Source organism: Amaranthus tricolor, chromosome 7 (assembly GCF_026212465.1).
Source record: "Amaranthus tricolor cultivar Red isolate AtriRed21 chromosome 7, ASM2621246v1, whole genome shotgun sequence".
Classification (NCBI taxonomy): Eukaryota; Viridiplantae; Streptophyta; class Magnoliopsida; order Caryophyllales; family Amaranthaceae; genus Amaranthus; species Amaranthus tricolor.
In genome coordinates, this window is record NC_080053.1 from 28,082,025 (window position 1) to 28,105,255 (window position 23,231).

A 23,231-nucleotide genomic window follows, 5' to 3' on the forward strand; every position below is an offset into this window, starting at 1 on the left:
TGGCGCAGCAGACGACAAAAAATGGTACAGCAGGCAAGGGAAAGAAAGGAGGGAAGGTTTTGTGCGTTTTTTTTTTGTTTTCCCAAAATGTATGGCATGTAGTCTCACTTGAAAATAAAAACCTTAAGAACCCTAATTTTTAATTTTGATCTACTTGGGTGAGACGATGAGTGATCTACTTGGGTGAGATGATGAGTGATTTACTTGGGTGAGTGATAAGGTGCGCGTGGCAAAGTAAGAGTAATATGGCTTCCTACACATATTCATCAAATATGAGGTGGTTAATATTCTCATATTTTTCGTCGTATAAATTATTTTGTCCCCAAAAGATAATAAATCTGATATCTAAAAATCGTAGTAAAACAAATCATTTTACTTATTAAAATAATAATTTTTAACAAAGACGTTTTTATAACTGTTTTAGTTAGTCAATCTCTCTGTAATTTTTCGATATGAGATCACCTATAAGTTAATTTTTTGAAAAAAACTATACCATGTTTGAAAACGATGATTTCATTTGAAAATTTAGAATTGGCTCGAATTTATTATTTGGCAAATAAAATGTAACAACCGTTTTTTTTTAAAAAAATAATAATAATAATAAATAAATTTCAGAAAAATAAAAAATAAAAATAAAAATAAAAATAAAAAAAGAAAACATAACTCCCCATTAACAATAACTTCCCACTCCTCCCTCTAAACCTTATAACTAACCTCACTTACCTCTTATAAATTAAACCAATTATCCTTAATTTCATTCACATTATTACTCACACTTCCTTTTTCTCCTACAAACTCTTCCTCCATCTCCCATTTGCTTAAAAATTCAAGTCAAGAAAACGCAAGATTTCGATATTAAAGACAGCGGATTCGTAGACAGAGATTATTATGAGCGTACGTTGTCTAGGATCGCGTGACAAGGTAATTCTCAATGTCCATCTAATTAGGTCTATCCCGTTAGTATTATGTGCTAAGTGATAATTAATGTGTTTAATAGGATGCATGATTTTATATGACATTATTTTATATGATGTTATGTTTTATATATTCTCAAATTATATTTTACTATTATTTTTGTCAAACTTGAATTTATAATTACTATTTTGATAAAATTTATATTATTATTTTGATGACAAAATTAAATACGGTTTAATTTGAAAGAAAAATACTTATAATATTATTATTTTGATGAAAGTTATATTATTATTTTAATAATAATTTTAAATGCTATTGAATTTGAGAGAAATATATTATGATATTAATATTGCAATTGAATATTCTTGACATATATTTTTGTTGGGAAAATTTATGATCCCAAAATAAAATAAATAATGTATGTTTGATTATATGTTTATGTGCTTGCGACTAATTATAAAAATCTGTTAAATCATGTAAAGTGTAACTCGAGGGAAATGAAGCTCTTATATTTGTTGTGATCCAAGTATATGGGTGATGAACAGGTTGCCTTGTTTGGTTAGTATAGCTGCCGACAAGTATTATTATTTCTGATACTTGATACGATGTTTGGTCTTCCTTCTATTTGTTGTGATCCAAGTAGAAGGGGTGTGCACACTAGGGTTCCCTGAGACTACTCTGCTGGCCTTGAATTATTTGGGGTGACGACCTCTTGATGAAGTAGATATAGGGGTAAAGCCTCGGCCTACTGGCGTTCTCGTTCCCTCAAATTAAAAAATTTGATTATGTGTTTGTCATAATTGAAATCTATAATTTAAAATGAAATACTTATTTTCAAATAGTTGATTCCATTGATTGACCTAGCTAAGGTAGTGTGAGTCATGGTCATCTCACCTTTACTGAAATAAACTTGCATGAATTTGATCTCATTTCAATTCTCAAAACTGTAAAAAACTGTGCTTTTTGAAAGGTCTCCCCCAATCATACTCATACTTCTAGGCATCAACTAAGAGATTCAGCATCTGCTCAGTGTTTACTTCCCTTCTTTTAAGATCAATTTCAGATAATAATTCCATCATATAATTGCATTTGCATGTGCAGGTACCAATCAGCTGCATACCCTTCTCAAATTTCAATCCCCCATATCCATACCCATACCCAATTACCCATATACCCATGCCCAATTAGGCAATTACCCTCTCTTATCTTCAATCTATCCATAACTTAACTATGGAGTCACTTGTTGCAGAGCAAAGTTGAATTGACCGCCACATTTATATAATTTATTAATAGAATTGGGCTTTTACTTTTTAGGGTTTTGAGATGAAATAAAGATAAAAAAGCTGTTATAGTGTTCAGAAGACAATATATTCAGGGGTATTTTCCTTTTTTCTCGCTTTTATTTTTATTTTTATTGATTTTAAATTCTGGGTTTTTGTTTTTTTATGTATTTGGAGAGAGGAGAGAGATTATAAGGGTGAAAAAGTATTGATGAAGGTGAAAATTGGTTGGATTGAGAGAGGAAAATGGTGAGAATGTAACCCATTTTTTAAAAACTAATTTTGAAGGGGGAGATGTTGGAAGTTGTTAGAGGAGACGGAGAAAAAATGGAGCAAGAATTTGATTCAAAGATGAGGATTCAAGATGAATCATCTAACAATGGCAATTGTAATGGTGGTATTCAAAGAGGCAAGAGTTTTCAATTCAGGGCTCCCCAGGAAAATTTTACTGTTGAAGATTTTGAATTGGGCAAGATCTATGGTGTTGGTTCTTATTCTAAGGTTCATTTTCTATTCATGATGCCTTGTTTATGTTTTTTTACTTTTGGGTTTTTGACATTTTCATTGATATTCATGTGTTTTCATGTTCTTTTGTTTTCTTCCTTTTCATGGTTTGTTTAAATTTGTTGGCCTGAGCTATTTTTGTTTTATGATGAGATGAAATGAATGGGAGGATAATTCATGAGGACGAACATTGGGACCGATTTATTGGTCATGGAGTTGACCCAATTAAGACGAACATTTTGTTGTTGTTGTTGTTGTTGGGTTTTTTTTTCTGTGAACTTAGATATGATTGGATGCAAACAATAGGCTTATACTACTTGTTGGTTGTTATAATCCAGGGAAAATAGGAGGTTATATGAATCTTGATGATTGATTTGCATGTTAGGTGCTGGATGATTCTTTAGGGTTAAAATCAAAGCTTATCATATACCTTTTTGCTTAGGATAACAATGAAAAAGACCCTAAATCAAGCTTGTAGAGGCAGCCTTGTCCATAATCGGTGTAAAAGCAATGATTTCATTGTGAATTGAACCTCAACTGTTTTCGCTTTCTTTGTCGTTCTGTATCAAAGTGTTCAGATCACAATTTGTGTCCTATATTCCATTTGGGATGTGCTGTTTCCCTCCGTTGACTGTTTAAATGTTGTGTTGATCCAGTGTAACATAATTCTCTAGCTAATTCGCTCAAATTTGCCCAAGAATAGACCAAACCGACCATACTTCGCCTTTTTCGATTCGCGAGGAGATTTGCGAATCATGTGACACTGTGTTGATCTATAGCATTAGTTAGGGGTAGAGTTTTGGATCAATTGTTACGACTGCTTCATGCTAAGATTATGTAAATTGACCCTTGGATGGCCATAGATATTTTATGTCCCTAAATCTATATTTGTGTTAGTGAACTCGTGAGACCATATTATATGAGAACTTGATTCTTTCAAAAGCTTTTATATGTCGCTGGATGAGTAACGTCGAATATCCATGAGACTTTATTTTATAAGGACTTGGCTTCTTAAATGGGTCATATGCCATATGAGAGGTTTTAAGAATGCAGGAAGAAATTACAACATCAATTTGAACGTCAACGATATGATAAGGCAGCGAATGAAAATTATGGGTAGCAAGTGCTACTAGTACTACAACATTTTTACTATACTAAAGTCATTTAGTGCAACTACTACTAATTTATTTATGAGCAAATCTATACTCTTAAAAATCCATTTATCTCTTTCTGTTCAAGTGCTTCAACAAATTGCCAACTAATTCATCTTGCAGACTTGAGCAAGCTAGCATTTTTTTGTCCTTTCAGTGACTAGAACATGTTTTACAGAAACAAGCTGAACCTATCTCATCCATATGTAGTTAGAAATTGTGTTAAGAGTTTTTATTAGTTTAAGAAAATCTGTTTATAATTATGAAGGCCCCAAGAAAAAAGAAATTCATGTTTGGGCCTCAGGATGCTTTGCTCTGCCCCTGAGGGTTTCTCTACCTCACTCTTCATATGCATGAGGAGACGAAGGGGGAACCTAAAAAAGACAAAGCACAAAGCTATACAAGCAACAAAACTGGCCTGAAAAAGCAAACAGGCACAAAAAAAGCCTATGTTTAAGAACTAATTTAACAAAACAATAGAAAGGTAGCAAATGCCCTGGTATCAGTAACAGCTTTCAGTTGCTGATTCTTCATCAGGAAAGAAAAGACTAGTGTTCTAGTCAATTATAGTTGTTAACATTGATGATAGATGCTTATGAGGGTATCAGGTTACAAAAATTTCCCGAGCATCCAGAATCAATTTGGATTTTGGAGATTGTACGTTGCTTTGCTCTTTCTGTTAGATGAAATAGTTTTGTTTGTTATGTCATTCTTTTCCTTGGTTGGTTTTCACGCTATGCCTTATTTTTTAAGAATCAGAGATGGAGACCCAAGCAAGTTCATAATTTAACACAACTCAATCAGAGCAAGATTAGCTTCCTATGTGTTCTAACAAAACAATCTGCTCATACTAGATTATTTTGATTTTCCAATGTTTGACCTTGTTGATTATAGGATAAAAGTATGCTTCTTGAATCAATTTTTTCCTTGGATGGCAGCTGTTTGCTGTGCCTTGTCTAATTATTTGATGCATTTGCAGGTTGTGCGGGCAAGAAAGAAGGATACGGGCGTTGTTTATGCTCTGAAGATAATGGATAAAAAGTTCATCACCAAGGAAAACAAGACTGCTTATGTAAAGTTGGAAAGAATTGTTCTTGATCAATTGGATCATCCTGGCATTGTTCGGCTGTTCTTTACTTTTCAAGATACCTTTTCTCTATGTAGGGTATTCTTTGCTATTCATTACCTTTTCTGCTCTTAAGCTTCCCTTTTATGCATTGGTGTTTCAACTTTTCGTTAAACTCGTTTCTTTTTTATGAAGATATGGCCCTTGAATCATGTGAAGGCGGGGAGCTTTTTGATCAGATAACGAGGGTAAGTTTATGGATTCAGACTACTCTGTTCAATTGCTATTTGAATATCCAAAATTTACAAATTGTTCATGAAATAGATTTGAAAGTCTGTACATAATAATTTCCAATTGTCAAACCCATATTTTCTAAATTTGTTTGTGACTTAGGAGTTTCTGATGACACTTTTACTTTCTGATATTTGTTCGGTTTCGTCTAATTTGTTTGAAATCAAAATATAATACGAGCTGAAGTGCTGAACATGTAAAGAAGAGGAATTTTTTTATAAAAAGAATGCATTTTAGAATATTGTTCATTAACAGGTCTTCACATTGTTGCAAATAATTTGAATACAATACCGCTGAGGCTCTAAATAGGATTTAAGCCATAAAGCATGAGGTGTTTTTCGGGTCTTATGATCTGAATATGGAAAAAGATCACAGTTTGGAGTGCGATAGTTGCTGGGCCTGCTTTGTACTTCACATTGTTTCTCCAAAGAAGTTCTCATATAAGAGGAGAATTGGCGATAATTAGTTAAAAACAGAAGTATATTACACATGGATTGATGGTTAAGGCAGGGATGTCAATGGAAGATAGACCTTAGCTACGGTAGCAATATATATGATGATTATTTTTCTTCTTTTAGAGTGTCATATTAATGTACAGGGTGGAGAGAGCGCATAGAGGAGAGTTTGAAAGAAAAGTGATAAGAACAAATAGAAAGTTCTAAGAGATTAGATTGGATGATTTGACATCCAATTGTCTTCTAGTTGACAATGTAGGAGCAAAGGTGGAATTTTAATCGGCCTTTAGAATCTAAGTGAGAATTGGAAAAAAACTGTGAATTGTTTTGAGCTCAAGAGTGTTAGGGGGGCCAAGGGGCTATCCGTTACGGGGTTGAGAAAAGAAAGAAAACAAGAAATATTAAGAAAAGGATTCAGTTTAAATTCCTTCAATTGCTCACTGTATGTGGTTTGAAAAGGAAAATAGAAAAAGGTTTGATTTCATTTTGAAGTTATTGGTGAAGGTGAGAAACAAAAAAGGACGGAAATCTAGCACCTAAACATCAACTACCATTTAAACTGACATTACATATGCTCACACATCACTTTCTCAATCACCACCAACTAAAACAAGATAATTTTTCCAATTGGGAAAAAGTTATTTGAGATGTCTAAATTTAAATTTCATTGTATAATCAATTTCCTATCATAGATTGTATGGTAACAAATTCTTCTACCTTATTAAATATTTCTCATGTACAATTAATTTTATTGTATGCAGAAAGGCCGTTTGTCTGAAAAGGAAGCCCGCTTTTACGCTGCCGAAGTTGTGGATGCTCTGGAGTATATTCATGGTTTGGGTTTGATTCACCGAGACATTAAGGTGAATTCCCACCTACCTTCTTTTCTTGCACCTTCCATGCTGATTTCTATAATACTGTGTAATATTTATTGCATAGAGGTTTTACTATCCTGCAGCCCGAGAACTTGTTGCTTACCTCTGATGGTCATATCAAGATTGCTGATTTTGGTAGTGTTAAACCTATGCAAGATAGTAGCATCACAGTTCTCCCAAATGCTGCATCAGGTTTATTCATTTTTTCTTGTTGATTTTCAGTACTGGTGCTTGGTTATACATGTGCTAATTTTTGTCCTACATGTGACTTATTCAGATGACAAGGCTTGCACTTTTGTGGGAACGGCAGCATATGTGCCTCCAGAGGTCTTGAATTCTTCACCTGCTACATTTGGGTATGTGGATGTCATTTTGCTTTAAAATGGAGAAAAGATGGTAGCTAATTATGCTGGGAAATCACATTTGTGTCCGTTATGAGTGTACCATTATTTTCCTTGCTTGTCAAAAACAAGAATCTTCTTTGATATGTTGCACTTTTAGACTTTCATGCAGTTATTTCCTTTTCTGAAACAGAAACGATTTGTGGGCGCTTGGTTGCACCTTGTACCAGATGCTTTCAGGAACCTCACCTTTCAAAGATGCAAGTGAATGGCTGATTTTCCAAAAAATTATTGCGAGAGATGTCAAATTTCCAGATTATTTCTCTGAGGAGGCAAAGGATCTCATTGATCAGTTGTTGGTAAGACATCATCAGTTTGTTGGTTTTGCATTTGGATCTGTGTTGTGTTGCTCATGTGTATTAGCTCTTGTTAACCAAAGTATACGTACACTCACAATTTACTAATGAGTGAATAGCACATTGCCTTATTCACGCTTTAATTTCATTATTTGTGATTGTGATACTGCCTTATTTTTAATTAAATAATTTTAAGCTTAAAAAGGAAAAAGCAAAGCTTTTCATATCTTGCTAAAGTTACGTCATGTCAAACGGAAAAAAAGACGAACGAGGATGTATCTTTTATTCTATCTATTTAAAATATTTTAATTATTAAAAATCTCATCAAACATATGAGGAGTTTCTATTTGACAAATGGGAAAGAGTTTACTACTTGAACCAACAAACAATCTCAAGGATGCATAGGATTGATTGTGGATCTAAGGTAAAAGAAGACCATTCAAGTTGTTTATATTCAATTTTGTATATATGATCGCTCATATGTTTACAAAGAGACATATTATGTACCCTTTTACTGAAGTAGAGGTGTAGTAGCATAGAGAGAAAAAAGGTGGAGACAAGTTTCTATACTCCTTCGTCCCTCTAGGATAGTGGCAAAGAGAAAGTGAATTGTTTTTAAGGAAAAAGGTAGATATTTGGTAATAAATGAAAAGAGAGAATGAATTGTAGGGATGAAGTTAAAGAGAGTTAGAATATATGAATGAGATTAAAAAAAAGTGTTGAGCCATTGTTCAAAAATAAAAATGATGCAAGATGAGGGACAACCCAAACTGAAAAATGATGCTAAATGAGAGGGACAATGGGAGTATATGGTAAATTGTAAAAAGGATACTTTTTTATGGAACATACTAAAATAAATAAGAAACAGAGGGAGTTTCAATTGCTGTATTTTTCTTGATATTTCTACTTTGGGAGTTGTCCTAGTAATGAGTATATATTTTATAGATTGATAGTTAATTACTTATCCAAAAAAAAAAATTATATTAGTTTCCTAACCTACCTTTGATTTAGCAGCTAATTTTGAACTCCAAATGCTAGCCTTATGCATAAATTGTATTTTCCTTGCAACTCTGTAGTATGATCTCATAGAGGTCCTATATTTGCTAAAGAATACTATTTATTTCTTTATTATCTTAACTCCCCATTCATTATATCAATAATTCAATTACTACTATTCACTTCTTATAAATGAACTAAATCGATTTGATTATTATGATATATAATTGCTTTAAACATGTCGTTGAGTATTATATTTAATATATATATATATATATATATATATATATATATATATATATATATATATATATATATATATATATATATATATATATATATATATATATATATATATATATATATATGATGAAAAATATTTTATCTTGAAGAATATCTTGATCATTGTGTAAACCAATATTTGCTGATTTGTTTGTTAAAATTGTCTGTTTTTTACCATTTTCTGCTGAAAAAAAATGAATGTGGTTGCGGCATATCTTACTGAAAATAACCCATTTAGTATATTAGTATAGATATGATTCCTAAGCTTCACAAAATTGTAATGTGAAATTAATTGATAAGTCTTCATTTGCATTCAGCATTGGCCACATGTGAAGGCAATATAGCCATATCATCTGGTGTGGAAACTCATGTTTGAGTATGATAAATGTTGCCATTTCCATCTTTCCCTTGCACATTTAAACGAACTTGACCAACTATGGTATCATGATGCATTTGACCTCCTTTGGAGACATATTGTTTTAACTATTATGAACTTACATATCATGATGTGGGCCCTTAATAGCTGCTTGCACTACATAGTTAGGTACAATGCATGTGTATGAATTTCTATACTCCCCATGCTTTTTTAACAAATGGATCGTTCGGTCTGTTACACTTTTCAATGTATATGAAGAATCCAACCTTGCACACTAAAGTTTACATTTATATGTCAGGAGAATATACATGGTCAAGGTTAATAGTACTATATGGATAATGAAAAAGTCTTAAATTTATTTTTTAGAAAAATTTTGGAAAATGACTTTTGATCCAAAATAAAAAACCTAGTGCTTTGAAAAATGACTTTGGATAAACTCTTATCACTCGTACATGGCTTTATTTTATCTATAACGAACCTGAAAATGGAATAAAAATTTGTACACAATAGACCCACTGATTCTGCATTCGCTTCCTCAGTTCAAGTCACTCTTAAGTATGCTGAATGTTTCTGGCTTTCTTCTTTTGATTAAAGGTTACGAAATACACTAATACAATTCCATGGTTTACTGGTGGATAGCCTTTTACGGTTCCTAACTTTTTTTTTCTTATGTAATCCATTTTTCAATCTATTTACTTGGATAATTAGTGCCTGTTCAAATGCTATGCATGTGAAGTTGTGAACACCGCGCATCGGGGTAACAGCATGCATTTGAACACTTGGCATTTAGGAATGAGGTGTGGGAGACAGAGAGTGGTTTTCTATGTTTGTTTGTTATTGTTGATAGGTTTCTTAATACTAGGTAAAATAAAATGTCGGTACTGTATTTACTTATGATGACGATATTATGTGTCGTTGAAAAAGCGTTTTTAGGAAATTCAAAACACATTGGAGAAATGTTTTGGGTTCAGTTGAAATATTACAAGCATGTGTATATTTGGCAGCGATATTTTCAGTCACACCCTTATGCCAGTAGGTTGGTTGCTTACCTTGATTCTTTTCCTTTTGATTTCTTGATAAATGGGAAGTGGGCTGCAGGGAAAAAGCTACTGAATTGAGGCAGTTTGTGCTCGTGTGTTTTTCTTGTACGGTAAAAAGGCATACGAGCTCCCTAAAGAGACGTGATTAGACGGAAAAAAAGGAAAAAGCTCTCCTAAAAGGTTACACAAATAAGAACGCAATAAGTCTGATTACTCTTCTTCACTGTTCCACCTGACTATGGACACTGATTCGAGAGACGATTTATGTGAAGGAGTTGTATAGAGATCGGCGGAGGTGAGGGATGGTCCGGATCAGCAAGTGACATCACTTAAAATATGTTAAAAAAATCTAATCGTACTATAATAAAAGGTAGAAAATGAACTTGGTTGAGTTGGTTGTGTAGTCACTTATTCTCAATCCCTACCAGGGTTCCGGCTAGTTGTAGATTTTGCTTCCCCTTTTATTTTATTTTTTTTTAAAAAATACATGCCATTAATAGTACTCCTATTAGTGACATCACTTGAGTTCTTTTCTGGATCCGTCCCTAATAGAGATGTGTAAAGAAAACTCAATTTGAGAAATTTTTGTTCTAGGTGTTTGTGGATTGGGGTATTGAAGTGGGATGGAGTTGTATTCAAATTGCTTGTCAATTCCCGTATAATACACACACCTATATGTTTTCTTTGTGTTCAATTGCAGTCTATAGATCCAAGCAAAAGACCTGGAGCTGGACCCGAGGGATATCGTGCTCTCAGAGGTCATCCTTTTTTTCATGGAGTTGATTGGGCGAAGTTACGGGACCTTCCCCCACCTAAGCTTGTCAAGGAACCTAGGGTAGCATTTTCTATTGTCACTATGTTCTATCGGTTTGGTAGTTGATTTTCCGGCTATAGTTCCTTAATTGATTGTTTTTGCACCATAGGCTCACTCTGGAGGAGCCGATACTTCCCAGGATCCATGGAATCCCGTACATGTCGGAGATGGTACGTCAAAGCAAAATGATGTGAACAGTGGTACCTCGTCATCCACGGAAGGAACTAGTCACATAACGAGACTTGCATCAATAGACTCTTTTGATTCAAAATGGTACGACTCTTTTGTGCACATTAAACCGTTTAATGCTTAAATATCTGCAAACTTGTCTTGATTTTTGGCACTCTAAAATTATTAAGCAATTACCAAATCATTGTCAAGCAAGGTTTCACTGGCCGCAACCTCCTTATCTATTTTGATAAAGGTATGGTCTGCTGTCATCCAACCCACCCCATACCCTTATCATAGCTTCTATGAGCGGTATATACTGTTTATGTTGATGATGTAGGATGACGTAATTTTATATTCTTCCTTTATTGACAGGCAGCAGTTCTTGGAACCTGGTGAATCTGTTCTCATGATCTCGATGGTTAAGAAAATTCAGAAGTTATCGAGCAAGAAGGTGCAGCTTATTCTTACGAACAAACCAAAATTGATCTACGTCGATCCATCAAAATTGATGGTAAAGGGGAATATAATTTGGTCTGATAATTCTAATGATTTGAATCTACAAGTATCGAGTCCTTCTCATTTTAAGATATGCACGGTGAGTATTCTCTTATCGATATCAAAAATAAACGTAAAAGTCCGCTTATAGATGTAACTCCTTTGCGCTATCTTGTGATTCGTTTGTTTTCTTTATGCCTTTGAATCTTCTCGTAAACGAAGTTTGCCGTTGACATGTTGATTTTCCTTTTGTCCGGTGGTAAATATTTCAGCCCAAAAAGGTGATGTCATTTGAAGACCCGAAGCAAAGAGCGTGGCAATGGAAGAAAGCCATTGAAGGACTTCAAAACCGGTGAATCGTTCAGTTTATTTTTTGTTGACATAGCAATACCTTGTTTTTTCTTCACTTGAATATAATGTAATGCACAGGAATTTGATAATCTTCATTGTTTAGTGAACATTTATGGAGAACTTTTAATTCAATAGAAAGGATATTAGATCAAATACATGTTTTTCTCATTCCGACCCCTTCTTTTGATCACATACATGTTTTTCGGAATGGAGCCTCTTTGATGGTCTCGTCACTTGCTCTCCTATAGTCCTATATCTTCGAATTTGCTGTATTACACAAATCGAAATGAGAGCTTTTGGATATAATGTTGCAAATTCAAACGGACAGATCGGAGTCTCATTTGGTAGCTCTTTGCTTGATGGAGATACTCAAGGTTTGTAAGAAGTGTGGTTTAGACTCCTGTGTAATAGTTAGGCTGCAACATACAAGTAATCCTACTTTCATGCTGTTATTTGTATATGTAGAAAAGGTACTCTACTCCAAAAACGATGTCGCGTAAAATGAATTTTGTGGTCAATACAAATGATTTTATATTAAATACATATTATATTTCAGTCATGATGAGCTCAAAAATTAATCGTGATACGGTGATGTGGCTTATGAATGGTACTACCTTTTGAGGAATTATTGATGGTTTTTCAATAAAACAAAATTCAAGTATATTCGGATTGTGGTCAATGCAAATGGTTTTGATTGGGATACGAAAAAAGTATTTTCTTTAATAAGATAAGTGTATAAAAATCAATCAATTAACATCAAATAAATTCAATAAACAAAGTAAAAAAATTGATTTACTCTATTTAATTAATGGTAAAGTGAAATAAGTATTTGTTGGAATATAGAGCAAATGTTTATTGATTAATATAGTACTTCATATCAATGTAATTAAAGATCGTTTTGTAAATAGCAACCAACAATTAGTATCTGCTGTTTACCGAACATATTTATAAAATATTAATATTTCCCGTTGATTTTAACAACCAATAAAAATAAAAATTAATACTTTTAATTGGTCTAACAAGTTAGAAAACCAAATCACCAAATGCAACTACCACCATTTACCTACACAAGTCAAATTAATAATTTTAATTCTAAATTCTCATTTTAATTTAATTAGATGTCAACCAAACTAACTTTAAATATACATATAGAGGGATAGAGATATTCATTCGGGTCACTTTCGAAACTGATATTTTGGATCGATTTAAATTTAAACTTTTTTTCTTTATTGATTTTTACATTCATTTTGATGTGGAAATCGGGTAAACAAAAATCTTGAGAGAGGCAAGAACAAGACCTTTAGATGGTGTCACGACCCACCACACGACTCAACCATGAGGCATGATCAACATTTGAAATCATTGATTATCATTTTTTTAATTATGTATGGATCCGCATATCATAGGAGTTCGATAACCCTATACATATATACAATACAAGCATTAGATCCACCCATAAACCCACGTTGTTGTTACTTGTTACTCCAATCATCCCACAATCTTCTTCTACTCCGGTGAGTTTTCCCCTTTTTCTAACTAATTTTTTTATTGTAGTTTTCGTTATTTTATTAAATTTTGAGTTTATTGCACTAAATTTTCTATTTATGGTTAATTTGTGAGAATGCTTTGTGTACCTGATGCTGCTACTGCTGCATTTTTTCATATTTGTTATGTTGATAATCATTTCCTGCAATTACTGCATGATGATTGATGGGATTGGTTTTGGCTGACATGCTTGTTGATGATTATTCTTCTTGAATGTTGATCCTCTCAACTTAACATGCATCATAGTGTAAAAACAAGGCCCGACCGTTTTGTAAATATTTTCAAATTTATCGATGTATCATGGTTTAGGCGGTACAGCAACAACATCATCTTCATTGTGACATCATCGTGTCTGTTACCGCAACGGTGACAGTTACCACATTTTTGTACTATGACATGCATGATATTGATGGTTGTCATTATTCTGGTGTTCTGTTAGATTTTGGGTATGATTTATTGGATTGGGTCATTTTATATTTTTTCTGTGTATATATATACAATATGTCAATTGATATTTGAAGTTTTATCTTGGGAGTAGGCTGGGGAACCAAAATTATAATAATTTTTAGACCCGTTTATGTTGTATTTTTTTTTCCAAATCTATGGCCTAAAACCAATCATCAAATTAGCAAAAGTAACAACTAATTTTTGAGCCTTAATTTGGTCCCTGCACCTTGCATATATCTAAAATTACCCATGAGCCATGGGAGTCGAGTCGGGTCATGTTTGGTTTTGAGTGTGTGGGATGCAATTTGAACAGCTCTAGGGGGGTGTTTGGCACATGTAAATGAGAATTGTGAGACTTTTAATCGAGATGAGACTGTTTCCTTAATTGTTATGTTAGACTTTCAGTTGAGACTTCCTAGTATCTTTGTATATTTTTCTTGGGGACTTTGATCAAATTTAAGTACTTTCCCTGTTCCCCTTGTAAATAAACAAGGACTTGGAACTTCCTTTTCATAAATTCCCAGTCCCTTCCTCCAAGTCCTTTGATTCTATTTTTGTAAAAAAAGCTTCTTGCATTTCATATTGGGATGCTGCAGTTATTTGGGTGATTGAGCAGCTAATTTCAAGTAATCTTTCAAACTAACTATGGGACTAGGATTGAAGAGTGCTTATTTTAGGAAAGTGCACGCAACACCATGAGATTATGTTGGTACTTCATTACTTAGGATCAAAATGCACCTTAGTCTTATAGCCTAGCTCTTGAACAATCTATGGAGTTTTGTATCTATTGACCTTGTTGCCTGATGTAATAACTGGATTTGCTGAAAATTTTGCCATGGTGTCACTTGAGTGACCGCTCGCAAGTGCCAGGACTGATTTTTTTTTTTGGTTTGTCCAGTTAAAAGATGGCTTCAGGTGTGTGGCATATGGAGAAAAGATCCAGTATCAGAAATGACTCTTTTGTCGACAGAGGAGATTCTGAGGGTTCATTGGAATGTGGGTCTCTTTCTATAATTGTCCTTGGTGCTTCAGGGGATCTCGCCAAGAAAAAGACTTTTCCTGCTCTGTTCAACCTCTATCGCCAGGTTGGATTTCATCTATTTGCTTCACATAGTCCTTGTTCTACCATGATGTGTCTGCTTGACTATTTATATGAGAAAGTCATTTTTGACCTAACCCAAATTCCTGATTGTTTGTGAAGGGATTTCTTCCTCCAAGTGAGGTCCATATCTTTGGTTATGCTAGGTCAAAGATGACAGATGATGAATTGAAAAATCGGATTCATGGGTGAGATATCTACATCTCTTGCTTTATGTCTTCTAAATGTGGCTTAAGACTGGATTTGCTCTTTTTTTTTTTTTTTTTTTTTTTTTTTTTTTTTTTTTTTCTAGTGGAGTTCTATGTCTGAAACTTTTTTGTTTAGTTTTCTAGTAGTTCCTATTGCAAGCTTCAAGGTAAATTAATTCAATCACTTTTGATTCTCATCAAGTTGTTTCATTATTTCATTTGTTCCTTTAGTTAAATTCTATGTACCTTGATTTTATCTGTTACAAGCTGCAGTGCATTTTTTTTTGCATCCTACGTAATTAGTAGAATTCTTCTTCATGCACCTCTTAGATCTCCTTGGTATATTGAAATTTTTGTGAACAGTTCTGGTATTCGTTGTTGAATAAGGCTTTGTTCATGAATGCAGATATCTGGTTCCCTCCAAGAATGCAACACCAGAGTTGTCTGATGATGTTTCTGCATTTTTGCGCTTGGTTGATACCTATTCTTTACTTTTTTTGTTTCTAGTTTCCAGACCGTAGGAAAGAGGTTTATACTTGGTTTTACCTCAATGTTCCAGATAAAATATGTCAGTGGCTCTTATGATACAGAGGAGGGCTTTCAGTTGTTGGATGGAGATATAACCAAGTATGAGTGTGAGCAGAACAGTCAAGGAGTATCTAGAAGACTCTTTTATCTTGCTCTCCCTCCTTCAGTATATCCATCTGTTTGCAGAATGATAAGTCTCTGCTGTATGGATAAATGTATGTTCATTGAACTCTGTTCATGGCGTGGAATAAAAATGAGGCTGTTCTGTTACATAACTGCCGCTTTATCACGGATTTGAGCTTATTAAACTGCAAAACCTCGTTATGTAACCAGTGTCTTTAAATCAAAGAGTAACAACTATTATAAGCTGTTATTCTAAAAACTTATATAAGTTCTAATAGGTCTATGTAGACTATTTCAATTATATATTCCAAAAACGGTGAGCTACTATGATAAAATGGATTTTTTTCCTAGTCATCAATTCACATTGCGATGTCCATTACTCCTCAAAACTAGTTGTAACAGCGTCTGCCTCAATCACGATGACATTCACGATTTTTACTTTCATGGTGCTTGTGACTTGTGATTGCTGGAAGCATGAATACTTTCAGAAAGATATATGGTAACTTCTGCAGTTATTAAGAGCATATTTATTTTAAATAATGTGTCAATAAGGAGTCTGTATTTTATATGCAATGCAATATCTTTTTTCCATGTATTACCTTTCTTGATGAAGAAAATACAAAAATTATGGTATTTGCAATTCAATTTGAATTCAACATCGTGTTCTTGATGATTGTCAAATTTCTTAGTTGTGCTAATTTTTTTATCACTTTACAAATATTATATTGTAGCAAAAAATGGTGGATGGACACGGATTGTTGTTGAGAAGCCTTTTGGGAGAGACCTGGAATCGGCAGAGCAGCTGAGTTCACAGATTGGAGAGTTGTTTGATGAGTCACAAATTTATCGTATTGATCATTATTTGGGGAAAGAGCTGGTGCAGAATTTGGTAATATTTCATGAAGTACTCTAATAACGTTTCGACTTTTATTCTAGCGAATACTGATATCATGTTAATCCACAGCTGGTGATGCGGTTTGCTAATCGCTTTTTTCTTCCCCTTTGGAATCGGGATAACATTGCTAATGTACAGGTAACCTTCTTGATCTTAAATTCAGGAAACTATTTTTGTTCTATATTTTGATGGTTGGAGTCATCTTTGAGTCAATTGATTCCATATACAGAAAACTTCACAACAAGGACACAAAATGGTCTTTTGGTGTTTTCAGGCTTCAGCTAACACTTTGTTCAGTATAAGCTTCCAAAACTCAAAAGAAAATGGAAAAAAATATATGAAGTTATAGGAAATTTTTTAGTGATTTGCATCTTAAGAGGAAAATCAAGTGGTCAAAATGTTAGGTATCACATTTCTTCCATGCTTTGTTTCAAAATCATTCCTTATTTCTGCCATCGATGCTTCTATATTTGATGACTTTGTGGCTTTGTGTAAATTCCAAAATAAATAAGAGAATGCATACAAAAGACTATCCTAATAGGTGAGAGAGCCCATTTACTCCCCCACATCAGTTGTCCATACAACCGATGTGGGACAAAGTTCCATAACCTTGTAATGGCCTCAAATCCATTCCATTATATTCGAACCCCCATAAGTTTTAACATCCTCGTTAGTCACGGTTGGCTTAACCCAGGCCACCACTCCGAGTCGGCTTTGATACCATTGTTATAGAATAAACAAGAGAACTCACCCAAAAGACTAGCCTAGTAGGTGAGAGAGCCCATTTACTCTATAAACTCCATATTAGTTGCCCATACAACCGATGTGGGACAAAGTCATATAACCTTGTAATGACCTCAAATCCGTTCCATTACACTTTGATCCCGAATCTTGTCGATTTTCTCTTAGAGGTGGATCTGAGTTTTAGCCATGGTTTCTTTCAAGAGTGCATCTGTTCGAGTATTCAAGGCTGCCGGTACTGCCCCAATGTTAGTGAATTGCTCCTCCATGACCTCAACCCTCCGTGTCACTGCCTCTATTGCCATTATTCCGGTTGCTTTGGTACCAGGTGCAACGTACAGCTTTGGGCTTTCTTGCTAGTTTCTGTAGTGGTTGAAATGTTGTGATTTTTCCAATCTTCCCTACTCAGTAACAAAGACAGGCAAATGAGAAATGCGATGAGGAAAAATAAGATAATGGTAAGGAGAGAGAATGTATACTATTATACTAAGAACACTCAATTTTGTGCAAAAATGCAACAATGAATATTCAGTATGCCCCTGTAGTAGTATGCAACTCTGTATTGTACTACTTTAGTCTGGACTCTGAAGGAGAATTTATTATGACTATTGCAGTCTTGCTTGCTTTTCAAGTTCATTTTAGTATTCTGTGTGTTCTTGAACCATCCTACTATATAGTCTTGTTGCCCATTGTACCATTGGGTCATTACAATATTTCATCGTAGTCGGTAGTTAGTGGAGAGCAGATATTATTGTAGTTACTGGAGAGAAGATATTTAATGATAGTAGAGACTTAGAGAGTGAATATGATAAATTGAGGCAAGCATTAGTTAGAATTTAGATTTTTATCCAATATAGAAAGTGGAGCATATACATTCATAAACATAAGAGATTAAGAGGTCCTTGCCATACAAGGAAATGAATAGTTAAGTGCAAACAAACAAAATCCTTCACATTGAGAAGACGATTTTCTATTTTGCACTGTTTTTCAAATGATTTGTTATTTCTTAAAACACATGAATACCACTGAAACGTTCAAAAAAAAATGTGTACCCTCTTTTATTGACTTTTCCTTGTGTCTATATCCTAATATTGTTTATTTATTAAACATGATATGTTCATGTTAAGAGTTAAGACTCTCAAGTCCATATTTGACTCCGAGCAGCATAGTCTTTGTTTCTTAATAAACCTGCTTGTCTAATTTGTGCATCGTTCTTGTAGATTGTCTTTAGAGAGGATTTCGGAACAGAGGGCCGTGGTGGATACTTCGATCAGTATGGGTATGTTATCACATTTTTGTTTTTGTTACAGAATATTTCTTAAGAACATGTAACAACTCTGCTATTTGCAACAATATTTTCTGTACCCCATTTGTATAAATTTTTGAGTTTGGTTCTTCTTTCTTAATGACTCAATGCTATTTGTATCCTGATTCCTCATCATTAGTTCATCACTATTTCCTATCAGTCACTGAATTTCAGATTTTATACTTTTTGCAGAATAATTCGTGACATTATTCAAAATCATCTCTTGCAGGTAATATTATAATTCTTGCATTTCTATTACATATGTTTTCGGTTTCCTTCTTGATCCCCAGATTCTCGTTGTACTTATAAGATAGTAGACATCATTAAGTTTGCAATTCGAACGATCCTGAAAATGTACTCTTCCATAATATTTTCTCTTGCATTTATTAACCTCAGATACTATTATTTTTTTTTATTCATTTGGCTATAAGGTAGGGAAAACTAGGTTATGTCCTAAGAAATCATACTTTTCGTATGATAGGTTTTTTTTAGTTTATTTTTGTTTTCTCTTCTCCATGTATTTTTCTTGATAATTTCTAGCAGTAAGGTTGGTAATTTGGTATCCTTGCCCAAGTATCCAGCAATTTGTATTGATTTCTGGTGATATACATTGATTATATATCTTTCAGGTTCTTTGTTTAGTTGCCATGGAGAAGCCAGTGTCACTTAAACCAGAACACATTCGAGATGAGAAAGTGAAGGTGAATATTTTCTTTGACGTGACCTGTCTTTATGTGTTTGTTCCCCCCCTACTTCCTCCAGGCTTGATTTGTTCTTTCTTAGTCAGCTTTTTTTTTACATGTGATCTGTTGCTTTCCATACCAATGTGATATCATAAATTTCAGATAAAACATCACCACCTTTTTTATCAAAGAAGTTAAAAGTACCAATAAAGTAATACTACCTCCTTCAACAAAGATGTTATCTTCATTTTATGCCTTTGATCATTAATGTCTTCAATTAGGTAATAATAAAAGTTACAAAAGGTTGCTGTTTGAATTACACATCGAAATAAATCTTGCTGGATCCCACCTTATTATGTTTCCCATTCTATCTTTTTTTACAAAAAATACTTCAATAATACGAAATAATAGTCATCTGAAATACTCCATATTAACTGTTAAGGCACAAACAAATGAATCTGTACTCCATAAGTTGATAACATAGCCACAAAAGATATCAAGGACAGGAGTACTGGTATGGTTAACAGTGTTTCTAAATTAACGTATTTTTTGTATCACTCATATCTACAGCACTTTGTTGGCATGGTGAACACAGTTTCCTTAATCTGTTCTTTTTGACAGCTGATGGGAGTCATCAGAATGACACTAAATTTTGCATTTCTTATGAGCTAGTTCTCCTATTCTATCGATTCTATCTATGATGACCACTTAGTATTGTTTATTTTTTAATATTGTGGAGGTAAGAACTCTCTGATTATGGATGTGAATGTTACTGTTGATTAGCTTGCTAGTTAGTCTCTTTTTTCTGTATTCAACTTTTCCTGTGGTTAATTGTATATGGTTGTTTTAAAGGTTCTTCAAGCAGTTGATCGAATTAAGGATGAAGATGTCGTTCTTGGGCAATATGAGGGCTACAGAGATGATCCAACTGTTCCAAACACCTCTAACACACCAACTTTTGCTACTGTGATTTTGCGGATACACAATGAAAGATGGGAAGGTGTGACTTAGTTTTTATCCACTTTTTTTTTGAAGTTTAACAGTTTTTGGTGTTGACCTCATGGAATTTTTGCTCCATTGGACCTTATCAAATATTTTTCCCGTATTTCATGGGCCAAAGATTTATAGTTCTTTGGTTTCAGATTATAACAGACTATAGTAAAATGGTTCATTAAGTTATGTGCACTTCTTATTTATGTGAAGTTTCACATGATGTTTGCTACCAAGGCTCAATCGGAAACAACCTCCTTGTTTGTGTCATCACTAGCAAGGGTAAGGTTGCGTACATCCGACCACGTCAAACCCCACCCTTGGTGGAAGCCACTGGATGACTTTGGGATAATAAAATGTACGTGTGGACCTTATCAAATATATTGTAACCTGATGTGAGAATTCTGGTCAAAAGCTCATTTATATCTCTCTTCTCTAACAACACTTCGTATGGCAGGTGTTCCGTTTATACTTAAGGCAGGGAAGGCATTGAATTCAAGAAAAGCAGAAATCCGTATTCAATTCAAGGATGTCCCTGGTGATATATTCAAATGTATGGCGTCTTTTTGGCAGTTGTATTATTATTAAATCTTTTCTTTTTCATGTGAAAGTACTTTCTTGCATAAATGGAGAGGGCATAGTAAAAAATGTTGGATGCCATCATGGTTGCTAAACCACTTTGGAAATCAATGTAATAGTTTAGCGTTTGTCGTGCCTATATTAAGTTTTACCCTGGTCTGATGTGTATGGTAGTGATCATTGTAGCAAGATGTTAAGAGTTCTCTTGTGGTCTTCTTTCATTAGAAATGTTTAGGAATCTCTATTCGGGTTTCTCTTATGATATCTCTAAATAATAGTTTTGTTTCTTTTTAGGTAAAAAACAAGGAAGAAATGAATTTGTGATGCGGCTACAACCTTCAGAGGCAATCTATATGAAACTTACGGTATGTGAATTTCACTGACTTCTGTCATGTATATTCTTGTTAGTAATATAGTTGGGCCTTACCAAATTGAAGCCATCACTCATGTATACTGTTTATGGGTTGTTGCTAGTAGCAGTGTTTAAACCTAGGATCTAGAGGTTGGAGGTTAGTTTTTGTTGCCACTAGTCCAACAAGGTAGCTACTACTGTTTATGAGTTGTGAATCTGTCTCTAATTCACTCAAAAATATTATCATCCTCCCACCATTAGCCCATATATGTACTTCACTACTTTCTTCCCCTTTTTAGTGAATATTTCAATTTCTATAATAACCAATATTAGGATATAGACATAAGAGTTGTGCTTGAACATTGAATGGATGTGGCATGATCAACGGCAATTCGCTCTCTCATATGCCTCATAGTACATTGTCTAGTAGTCTCATACATAATTTCTGTAAAGCAATTTGCAAAAAACTTCATGAATGTTCCGTGTAAATGCGAGAAACTTGATGTTATTTGGATCTTAGACATGTGGATATGGGGTGGGATCGCAATCAAATGCACTACCACCTACCCACTACCCACCATTGGTATAACTTTCATGTCTGCATCTGTCCACTACCCTTGAAAGTCATCCTCATACAGCCCAATGAGGTACGGAATCCATGATACTATATCAATATGCCATATACACAAGTCACTCACATACCATTATAGCTTGGGGTAAATAAATATCTTCTGATTCCATCGGATACTTTAGGGCATCTTAGGTCTTGATGGATATGTGACCCTAGATTTGAAGCTTCTAAAGTTCCTTTTTTAAATGTATGTTGTGTGCACAAATCTAACAGCAGTAAGCTACTTGGCTGAAAGCTGTTTTTCGAGCCGAGTAACAATGTTTATTTCCTTTAACAGGTGAAACAGCCGGGGCTGGAAATGTCAACTGTACAAAGTGAACTAGATTTGTCATATAGGCAGCGTTATCAGGGAGTTGTTATTCCAGAGGCCTACGAACGTTTGATTCTGGACACGTAAGGAACATGAAGTTGTCTAATATAGCACTTCTTGTGTGTTCTTTGATCAATCCATATTACCCTTTAGAGTAGAATACAAACTTACCCACTAAATTAATGATTATCTTCTTAACTTGTCCGCAGAATTAGAGGTGATCAACAGCATTTCGTTCGAAGAGACGAGCTTAAGGTAACAATTGCGTGAATTTTCATTAATGTTCCTTGATATTCCACAAATATTTGGTATTTGCATCATAATCATCTCAACCGAATGCTGTTTCTTTTCTCAGGCTGCCTGGGAGATTTTCACTCCTCTTCTGCACAGAATTGATGACGGACAGCTGAAGTCCATTCCATATAAGCCTGGAACTCGAGGCCCAACCGAGGCAGATACCCTACTTGAAAACGCTGGCTATATTCAAACTCATGGTTATATCTGGATTCCTCCTACTTTATAGGATTGTGCAACCAATTTGCAATACAAAAAGATGGTTATACAACAATAATGTCAGAGCCTTAATCCCAAAAGATCGGGGTTGGGTATGAAACTCTGCTGGTCATAAAATTTCTTGATGGACTTGCTATTTCCACTGTTTTGTTGTGTATTAGATTTGGTTTTGTAAGATGAATTAGACTCGGATGCAAAATTTAGGAAATTCTCGGACTGAAAGAATGTTTGGAGGATATTTGCAAGGCGAATACTCGATCTTTAAAGAAGTGTTTGTTTTAATTTTAGTTTTTTTGTTCAATATATACCTAAAGATGTCCGTGATAGAAAAATCACATCGAAAGGAGATATAATAATTAAGTACTTGCAGGTGATTTACTACATATAAATGTGTTTTAGCTTTTTGCATCTATACTATATATTAAGTCGTTAATCTCAATGATATGTGTCGCACATTAAAATTCTAAAGGTTAAAGACAAATCTACAAAGAGTCAACAAATATTTGTTTAATTTAATTGATATTAAGCAACATATTCTTTAT

The 23,231-nt window shown here is 34.0% G+C and overlaps 2 protein-coding genes across 3 annotated transcripts; both read left to right on the top strand.

Annotated features, from left to right (window-relative positions):
• Window positions 1-1,774: 1,774 nt before the first annotated feature.
• LOC130818184 (3-phosphoinositide-dependent protein kinase 2) lies at window positions 1,775-11,927 on the top strand. 2 transcript variants are annotated; one of them, XM_057684249.1, is made up of 12 exons: window positions 1,775-2,292; window positions 2,484-2,696; window positions 4,830-5,010; window positions 5,112-5,164; window positions 6,424-6,525; window positions 6,621-6,729; window positions 6,815-6,893; window positions 7,072-7,237; window positions 10,629-10,763; window positions 10,852-11,015; window positions 11,286-11,508; window positions 11,681-11,927. In XM_057684249.1, exons 2-12 carry the CDS (start codon window positions 2,490-2,492, stop codon window positions 11,762-11,764), a joined length of 1,503 nt encoding a protein of 500 aa, XP_057540232.1. In that variant the 5' UTR covers window positions 1,775-2,292; window positions 2,484-2,489; the 3' UTR covers window positions 11,765-11,927. The 2 variants fall into 2 exon arrangements, with proteins under 2 accessions (XP_057540232.1, XP_057540230.1); XM_057684247.1 differs by having other exon boundaries at window positions 1,775-2,696.
• Window positions 11,928-12,927: 1,000 nt separating this feature from the next.
• On the top strand, window positions 12,928-23,101 carry LOC130818185 (glucose-6-phosphate 1-dehydrogenase 6, cytoplasmic-like). Its single transcript, XM_057684250.1, has 16 exons — window positions 12,928-13,273; window positions 14,650-14,836; window positions 14,953-15,038; window positions 15,445-15,511; window positions 15,598-15,781; window positions 16,421-16,578; window positions 16,654-16,722; window positions 18,546-18,604; window positions 18,824-18,860; window positions 19,261-19,332; window positions 20,167-20,314; window positions 20,762-20,857; window positions 21,178-21,248; window positions 22,144-22,259; window positions 22,386-22,431; window positions 22,532-23,101. Exons 2-16 carry the CDS (start codon window positions 14,657-14,659, stop codon window positions 22,697-22,699), a joined length of 1,557 nt encoding a protein of 518 aa, XP_057540233.1. The 5' UTR covers window positions 12,928-13,273; window positions 14,650-14,656; the 3' UTR covers window positions 22,700-23,101.
• Window positions 23,102-23,231: the final 130 nt, after the last annotated feature.

What these genes read in the sequence shown, in the direction of transcription:
- LOC130818184 (XM_057684247.1), top strand. Translation starts at nt 2,490, where the DNA reads ATGTTGGAAGTTGTTAGAGGAGACGGAGAAAAAATGGAGCAAGAATTT. An exon ending in TCAAGATACCTTTTCTCTAT is followed by an intron (nt 5,011 to 5,111) that starts GTAGGGTATTCT and finishes TTTTTTATGAAG; the next exon opens with ATATGGCCCTTGAATCATGT. An exon ending in AGCTTGTCAAGGAACCTAGG is followed by an intron (nt 10,764 to 10,851) that starts GTAGCATTTTCT and finishes TTTGCACCATAG; the next exon opens with GCTCACTCTGGAGGAGCCGA.
- LOC130818185 (XM_057684250.1), top strand. Translation starts at nt 14,657, where the DNA reads ATGGCTTCAGGTGTGTGGCATATGGAGAAAAGATCCAGTATCAGAAAT. An exon ending in ATAACATTGCTAATGTACAG is followed by an intron (nt 16,723 to 18,545) that starts GTAACCTTCTTG and finishes TCGTTCTTGTAG; the next exon opens with ATTGTCTTTAGAGAGGATTT. An exon ending in GGATACTTCGATCAGTATGG is followed by an intron (nt 18,605 to 18,823) that starts GTATGTTATCAC and finishes TACTTTTTGCAG; the next exon opens with AATAATTCGTGACATTATTC.